The 8,532-nt window shown below is 41.6% G+C and overlaps 1 protein-coding gene across 2 annotated transcripts; it reads left to right on the forward strand.

Moving 5' to 3' along the window:
* The first annotated feature begins 335 nt into the window (after nucleotides 1–335).
* On the forward strand, nucleotides 336–7,876 carry LOC103616726 (C->U-editing enzyme APOBEC-1). Of its 2 annotated transcripts, none has more exons than XM_017736010.1 (4): nucleotides 336–554; nucleotides 4,138–4,570; nucleotides 5,106–5,218; nucleotides 6,743–7,876. In XM_017736010.1, exons 2-4 carry the CDS (start codon nucleotides 4,156–4,158, stop codon nucleotides 6,755–6,757), a joined length of 543 nt encoding a protein of 180 aa, XP_017591499.1. In that variant the 5' UTR covers nucleotides 336–554; nucleotides 4,138–4,155; the 3' UTR covers nucleotides 6,758–7,876. The 2 variants fall into 2 exon arrangements, with proteins under 2 accessions (XP_017591499.1, XP_008633171.2); XM_008634949.2 differs by having other exon boundaries at nucleotides 347–554; nucleotides 4,155–4,570.
* The last annotated feature ends 656 nt before the right edge of the window (nucleotides 7,877–8,532 follow it).

The raw sequence follows: 8,532 nt of genomic DNA on the forward strand, positions 1-8,532 counted from the left end.
GGTGTTTGTGAGCACTTCATATTTGACAAAGTTGTGACAGCATGGAAAGATCCGGTGATGTGCAAGGCAGAACCACCATGCTTTCCACAGAGCTGAGCTTCGGGTGCTCCAGGAAAGGTCTGTTCTGCCACACAGAACAGCTGCGACCCTGGGAGGAACGTCCTACACAGAAGAATAAATCACATTTTTCTGCCAAGGACGCATTACCATCCCTTTGAAACTTAGAAGCAGGCTTCAAAGAGACGGTTCAATTATTATGGTTTTTTTAAGCTGGAAAAATGTATCCGCCCCTCGCAGCTGAGATAAGGGGTGAAGAAAGAGGTGAGAGCACTGCTAGGGGCAGGCATGCATGGATACGTCATTAAGAGGCAGAAACAGAGGTGAAGCGAAGTTTTCCGGTTTCCTCTCTCGTGACCCTGCGCCAGCGGAGCCTGGGGGTGTGCTTTGTGTTCGGGCGTGCCCCGTGGAGCCCCGTCTGCAGGGACAGGAAGGAGGACAGCACCACGAGGGTCCACCGGCAAAGGAGAAGCCATGTCCAGGAGAAAGCCGAGAGGGTAAAAGAAATTGCTGACCAAAAAAAAAGCATCCCAGCTTCAGCTCTGTGTTGTTGCTACTGCTTCAAGCCAAGGGGATCCCTCGCTTTGCTGCCCCGGGGTAGGGCTCTCTGTCTGTGCAGAGTCTCTGCCTTGCTTGGAGAAGGGCGAGGGCAGCACTGGTGGCAGGGTACCTGAGTGGGACCTTTGTCCCCAGTGTCACTGCAGTGGACGAGGGGCTGCACTGAAGTCTGAGCCTGTTGGGGAAGCTCCCACTGGTTTAGAAGCTCTCCCGGGAGCCGTAAACCACCGAGGACAAAAGGCACTGACAGAAGCACAGGAAAGATGGGGATGTGTTGGGGAAGGGCTAACGCAGGAAATGACTCGCCCCAACGCTGGGGCTGCAAGGGAAGCTGAAAATCCCTGCTCCTTGCTCGGCAGTTTCGAGGTCTTGAGACAGCTGTTGTCACCCAAAATAAAGTGTCTCAGACCATCTTCGGTTCAATGGAGGAGGGAGGGAGGGAGGGGGAAGTTTTAATGCAAAGTTTAGTAAAGAAGTGCCTTGGTTGTGCAAAGCATTAGCAAGGGACAAAAAATGCAGATTAAAGAAGTTTTGTCAAACTTATGCTCATGTATTTTTAGACATTATCATTACTACTATTATTATCTTGCAATGAGCAGAGTTTTAAATAGTTTCTAATAAAAAGTGTTAGAGGAAGGAAGGAAAATTATTAAATATCTATAATGATGCAGTTTATTACACCGTTTTAATAAAAGAGATATTAGGTTTAGGAGCTGTTTTTGTAAAATTAGTACATTTTAAAATAATCTCATTGCATTCTTGTTCAAGTTATGGATGATGGGACAATACAGCAAAAATATATAACACATTTTAAAATCTGTTTTGTAATCAGTCAATATATTTTCAAGGTTTCATGTACATGTACATAGCAGCTGCATATTAATCAAAAAGAAAATAAAGCCTAGGAGATGGTTACATTGGCTGTCATCCCTCTGCCATTTTCTGCCCTGATTTCTCTAAACATTTTGGGGTACAATCCACCTTTCAAATTATTGGTCACACTTTACAGTGTGTTTCTCTGCAGCTCTCAAATTCCGAAGGGATTGCAAGTTCACCTCTATGAGATTGATGAACCAAATTTATAAAGAAAAAGAATTGTTTTCTTTTTTATATCTTTTATTGTTTGCTAACTGTGAATTTTGTCTCATACTTATATTGACAACTGTTATGTGCTCAATTTTTTTGAGTAGGGCTCTATGTCTATATGTGTACCACACACCAACATATAACAATGCTGAGCAGCAAGGACTGCTGGTGATAACTGCAAAAATGAAAAAAGAAATTGAAGTGATTGCATAGCTTTGGGCAATTTGTCTGTAAACTCACGATTACTTTAAGTGTTCTCTTATTTGGCTTGGAGAGAAAAACGAACGCTGCCTTTCTGTATATATTCTATAGTGTGTGAATGTTTTATCACGGTTTTAAAATTTCTCATCTGTCCTTCAGGTAGAGATGTTTAAGTTTTCATTAATCTACTATTTAAAATAGCAAGTTATAGCCGTAGCAAATATTTATAAGAATGCAGACTTTTGGTCATGTTGCATTAAGTTGATTACACTGTAAGTTTCACTCGACATCCCTAAGGTGTCTATATCTTGAAGTTTAGTGCATTTCAAGATTGTTCTAAAGAAATAGCTTTATGTCCCTGAAAATATGCACAGGACACCTATTGCAATAGCTTATCCAAAGTGCAATATTTTATGGTCAAAACACAGGCAAGAGGGTGCTTAAGACCTGTTTAAGTAAGACTTGGAAGTTTTAACTTGTTTGTGTGTTATAATCAGATGGGAACCTCTACATATACCTTTGAACAAATCAGATCTCTGTAACCTGTTGTGACATTGTTTTCCAAAACCTTAAAGGTGCCTTCTGTAAAAATTAGATGAACTGATTGGCTTGAGTATTGGGAGTTAGATGAATTTTTTTTGGTGAACTTCGACCAGTCACATATTTTATGTATTTACTGTGAACATATGATATAATTGTATTATGTATATATGTTCCCTAAAAACTGAGTTTTAAGGAAATTTAAGCTAATAGACATTAACTTCCAAATAACATACTATAAATTGAAAGAATGCATCTCTTTTAACACCTCAAATGAGAAAGCATAAAAATTGAATCTGTGCTTCACTTTTGTCTCTCTTAGTTTTTTTTTAACAACTTACTAAAGGAATTACGTATAATAAAAAAGTTATTCCTGTACCAGAATTAAACATTTGTTGACATTTACATTTGTAATTACATTTACATAAATTCAACAGAAAGTCTGATAAAGAAATCAGCACGCATGGTTTCTTTGGTTTATATAAATGGACTTTACATGGAGGAGATAAGGAGAGATACACTCTATGGTTCATAAACTTGTTTGTGTGCATATGTATTTTAATGTGTAGGAGGCTGGGATGAGGAGGAAGGCAGGGTAAGAAGACAAAGCCTTCTGACTGACTTCTGACTTTCCAGATAAATGAGATGCTTTTTTACATAAGTGATAAGTCCTGCAGATAGAGAATATGTGACAGTTACTTCTGCAAGATTTCATTTTTCCCTAGTTCGCACTGGGGGTTTTTGTGACTTTTTTGTTTTGTTTTCGGTTTTTTGCTGTGTTTTTTTGTTGGTTTGGTTGGTTGGTTTGGTTTTTTTGTTTGTTTGTTTGTTGGGTTTTGTTACTAATGAGTACTAATCTATAAAACAATTTGCAGGCTTATTGCTTCTGTCTTCAGAATCTGATCAGTTGTCTACTAGATTTACTCTGAATTATTTTAATGTGGAAAAACATGTATCTGAAGTGCATTCTCATATAAATCTCTATATAAGACAATTGTACAAAGGCCACAAAGTGCCTCTGGAGACTTCATTATTTATGTATTACAGATAATTACTGAGTGTAAATGATACATTTACAACCAACACTGGCAGTCTTTGTATATATCCTTAACTGACAATATTTAGACGTCCTTTCTGAACTCAAAAAATATCCATCCTGGGAGCTGCATCTTTTTGTATAGAGCATTTCTTTCTTCTTCTGTCATGTAGGATTGTGCTGACTGTACTAATTCTTATGAAAATACAAACAGCAAGAGAATCCAATAAGGAGAAATATTCAGCTTCATAGTTTATCAGTACATTTATTTTCTTTTTTGTTTTTCAGTTTTCACAAAATTCACAACAGCTCCCTACGTTGAAAAGGGCTACATAGGAGCCTTGTAAAAATGTCTGACATGTAAAAAAATATAGACAGCTTTTAGAAATACTCCCACTGATGAGGAAGAGGACAGGCATAGGGAGGGGGGAGGTGGTGAAAGTTCCGCATGCAGCTGTAGATGAAGGGAGGATTAGCGGGTCAGGGTGTGGGGTTCCTTTGGTTCCTCTGCCCAGCCTGGTGCCTGCCTCTCCATTTTCCTTGTGTTGCTCTCTCCTGCTTTGCCCTTCTCAGTTCTCCTCTGATTTCTGCCACCCTCCCCCTTTTTAATGTACTGGAGTACTACTGAAGACAAAGTTGTAACCAGTGATTCCTTGAAGCTTCTCTTCTGTTGCAGCATGTATGTACCTGAGATGGCATTAAGAGAACATTTTGATCCCTGCAATTATCCAAAGAAGACATACCTACTATGCAAGCTGCAGTGGGCTAATAGTGGCACGTTTTGGATACACTGGGTCAGAAATGACAATGATAAGGATAATGATAATGATAGCCATGCAGAAGAGTACTTCCTGGAGGAAGTCTTTGAGCTGAGAAGTTCCAATATCTGTTACATCACCTGGTACCTGTCCTGGAGCCCCTGCATGACGTGCTGCTATATAATCCGGAATTTCCTGGTGAGGCACCCCAATGTGAACATAGAAATACACGTGGCACGGCTCTACAATACACGCTGGGCAGGAACACGCAGAGGCCTGAGGGAACTTGCCCGCTTGCGAGGCAGAGTAACCATTGATGTCATGGAAATCAAAGGCAAGGTTCCCCATGCTTTCTGGGACTGGGGAGGCGTGAGCTGGTGAACTTTGTGCATGGGTGAATCGGGTATGGGCTTGCTTCTATGGTGTCCCATGTCCTACCCAGCTTCTTTGTGGGCACAATCATCATCATGCAGTGAATGAGTGTCGCATTCAAAAAAAGGTGTTTAAATAGTGCAGGAGAAGAGGGACAGGACCCTTAGAAACCAGATCTGTATGAAAATTCTCCTTTTTTTAGAGATACCACCATCCTTATGTCACTCCAGAGGGAATGGGAGATATGGTCCTTCTCCCCTGTCTAAGGGAATAAATGCAGTTGCTGGGATAAGGCTGGCTGAAGAGCTCCTCTGCAGTTAAGGAAGGGAATGGCATTGGTTCCAAATATGGAGGGGACAGCATCCATCAGCTGACCTATCCAAGGCCAAGCTGTCTCTGTGACGTGGACACAAGGAAGAGCTTAAAAAGTCTTGTTCCCTGAGCTTCTCTGGTATCTGAATAAGCACAGGTTAATAATTTTGCTTCTATTTCTCCAGACTATAGGTACTGTTGGAAGACCTTTACACAAAAAGGTGATGATAATTTCTTGCCTGTGAACTTTCAACCAGCCATAAATAGAAATCGTCAGATGCTCAAAAATATCCTTAAGGTCAGTACACTCTGAGAGATAGAGGGAATCCCATGAAATTATTTGCAGTCTAGGGCAACTGAGCTGTAAAGAGCAGGAAAGAAGCCCCTGTTCGCATGTAGCTCTGATTTGCACCTAGTTGGGCCCTAAAGAGTACTGCAGCAGACTTTTGAAAAAAGTGATATACTAAAATGATGGGAACTATCCTGTCCCACTGGGAGAGAAGCACTGTGGATATTTTTCCATCAGATTGATGCCATCTTGGTTTTTGCCTTATTTTCTTTTACATGTTCTTTGTATTCTTCGCATATATATTTGGAGATCTGTAGCTTATTATTGTATTCTACCTAGCTTTCCCGGTACTCTTCTGTGCCCTTTCCCTAGGCAGGAAGACAAAACAAATTCCAGAGCTCCAAGCCCCAGGGGGTACAAGACCCCTATCCTATCTTGGTTCTTCCTGGGAACCAATGTTGAGAACAAGGTCTTTGAGACACATTTCCATAAAGTACAACTAGTACCAAGGAGGGAGGGCTCCAGAGAAGGAGCTTGCCCTGGGGGGGTAATTGCATCACCACTTGTCCTCCTAATTGGTGCTTTTTATCAATTATGCTAATTTCCTAAAAGCTATAAGAACTATATTCACCCTGTGTATGGGGGCTTTTGTGGACATTCTCCATAACTGCCCCTGGAGGCCTCCAAATAAAAATCTACTTTCGTATTATCTCCTGTACTAAAATTATCTCAAGTTTAATTTTTAGGTTGAAAAAGGCAACAATATTATGAAGGAAAAGCTAAGAGTGCAATTTTTCTCCTTTGGGTTCCAGCGTGAGAAATTCATTGATTTTTACCTGGAACTCCAGTCTCATCTCAGAAACCCTCCACCAGATTCCTTTTTAACCTGGATCTGAGCATGGGTTTCAGTTCACCAAGTGGTGCTACTCAGCCCCTTTCTGCAGTGTTCTGACACCCCCCAGTCACTGGGCCCCTGCAGGCATCATTAAAGTCCCTTCCAGATTCCATTCAGTAACTTCTGTGACTGGTTGGAAAGGTACAGTTTCTGTGAGATGAGAAAAGCTGTTCAAAACAGAATGTCTGTACCCTGGGAAAATTCAACCTTTGGGGTTTTTTTGTGCCAGACCTCCTGAAAGGCAGGAGAGAGAAGAGAGAGTGTGTTCAACAACAGTGCTGAAAGTTTGTGTCCCTGGAGACAAGAGACCCTGCTTGAATGAATAGATCCACATCCTTGGCCTGGAAGGACTGTATTTTTAAAAATCTAGCAAAACTAATATAAGTGCTGCAGCATTTTGATTTCAATGTATTAGAACTTTCTGACAAAAGCTATTTTTAGTGAATGAGAGTGAAAGAAATCTATGGTTGCATGGGTCATTGGTTATTTGGGAAATCCATTTTATATGGCATATGTGGAAAAGTAACATCCTGGGCTATTACAACTAATAGACTGCTTCTGCTATGCCCCTTTCAAATCACAGAAGGTTCAAAGTGCACTTGGAGGATCTAAATGTCATATTTCTACTTCCATTTCAGGGGCTTCATTTATAGAATCAGAGAATCACAGAATATCTCAAGTTGAAAGAGACCCAAAAGGATCGTCAAATCCAACTCCCTTCTCCTCGCAGGACTACCTAAAACTAAACATGACTAGAAGCATCTTCCAGATGCTCCTTACCTCTGACAGGCCTGATGGTGTGACTGCATTCCTGGGGAGCCTGTTCCTGTGACTGACCACCTTCTCAGTGAGGAGCCTTTTCCTAATGTCCAAGCTGAACACCACTAATGCAGCTTCATTCCATTTACACTGTCCTATCACCGGTCATGGGTTTCAGGATTACTTAAATTTCAGGATTGCCCTGTCCCAAGTGGAGAATCTGGCACTTGCTCTTGTAATATTTCATACAGTTGGTGGCTGCTCAGCTCTTCAGTATCCAGATCTCTCTGCAGGGCCTCTTTACTCTCAAGGGGATCCACAGATCCTCCTAGTTCAGTATCATTCGCAAAATTACTTAATTTTTGGTTCCTGCATTTGATTCCTCCACATCGATGATTTATAAGAACATTGAAGATCAGTGGCTGTGAAAATGAGCCCTAAGGAACCCCAGTGGTGACTGGTCACCAGCCTGATGTAATCCCATTCACTGTAACTTTTTGAGCCACTTGCTCACCCAAAGGCCTATGGACTTATCTAGCTGTGTGCTGGACATTTTATCCTGAAGGTGAAGTACCGAGGCCTGAGCAACAGGCCCTGACTGAGGCCTGAAAAATGGGCCTTGAGCCAAAGTTGACCTCTAGATGAACCTTCCAACCAAAGGTTATATTTGTATCTGCTCACTGACAAAGTGTTATTAGCAGCATGATATAGGTATCCTCTCTTTGGCAAAAGATGGGAATGATTTACCTTTCTGTATTTAAAAACTGGACAAGGCCATATCTTCTTTTCTCTACCTCTATTTTCCTGTATTTCTTTCTTCCTTTCTTCCTCTGCTTAAAAGTTTAACTCACTGCTGCTGCAGGCTGTTCAAAGGTGGCTGTTGCCACACGTTGTTCAGAAAGATTTAACCTGCAGGCTGTTCAGAAATGTTTAAATTGTTGCTGCTAGAGGCTGTTGAATCTATCATATGGTTTAAATTGCTGCAACCTGTATAAATAAAACTTTCTGATTGATCACGTGGTATTTTTTGCCTTAATTTAGTCCAAAGCTATCCCAAATGTTGGCTACCTCAGAGTAGGTGGTCCAGGACATCTCTCCCAGGACCTGATAACTGTCTCTCAGAATAACCTTCTTCATTGTTTTACCAGGTACTGAAGTGAGACTGGCAGGTCTGTAATTACCAGGATCTTCCTTCTTACCCTTCTTGAAAATTGGAACAACGTTGCCATCTTCCACTTGACCTGGAACATAACCAGACCCCCAAGACCATTGAAAAATAGTGCAAGGTCCTGCGATAATATTGGTCAGCTCCTTCAGCAGCTTGGAACAAATCCCATCAGGCCCCATAAATTTATGTGCATCCATCTGGAGCAGCCACTCCTGAACCAGTTCAGGGTTGTCTCTGGGTTTATCATCCCCTCATTCATGGTCTTCCAGCACAGGGCTCCTGGGGTGCCAGGACCCATCCTCTGGCAAGAGATGATCAGGATGCCAAAAGGAACATCTCTGGAGACTTGCTGTCCTCTCAGCTAGCCTTGTTTCCTACCTCATGATGCAAGAGGAACAGAAGTGGACGACTTAAAACCACAAAAAATGCCCCATGAGGGCAGAAAGCAGAGTCCAGACTCTCTACCTAGCAGTGACCGAGAGGGTGTTTTTACAGAGAGCA

This window comes from Corvus brachyrhynchos, unplaced genomic scaffold (genome assembly GCF_000691975.1).
Source record: "Corvus brachyrhynchos isolate BGI_N302 unplaced genomic scaffold, ASM69197v1 scaffold44, whole genome shotgun sequence".
NCBI classification, from domain to species: Eukaryota; Metazoa; Chordata; class Aves; order Passeriformes; family Corvidae; genus Corvus; species Corvus brachyrhynchos.

What these genes read in the sequence shown, in the direction of transcription:
- LOC103616726 (XM_008634949.2), top strand. Translation starts at nt 532, where the DNA reads ATGTCCAGGAGAAAGCCGAGAGG. An exon ending in TCCAGGAGAAAGCCGAGAGG is followed by an intron (nt 555 to 4,154) that starts GTAAAAGAAATT and finishes CTTCTGTTGCAG; the next exon opens with CATGTATGTACCTGAGATGG. An exon ending in TGATGTCATGGAAATCAAAG is followed by an intron (nt 4,571 to 5,105) that starts GCAAGGTTCCCC and finishes CTATTTCTCCAG; the next exon opens with ACTATAGGTACTGTTGGAAG.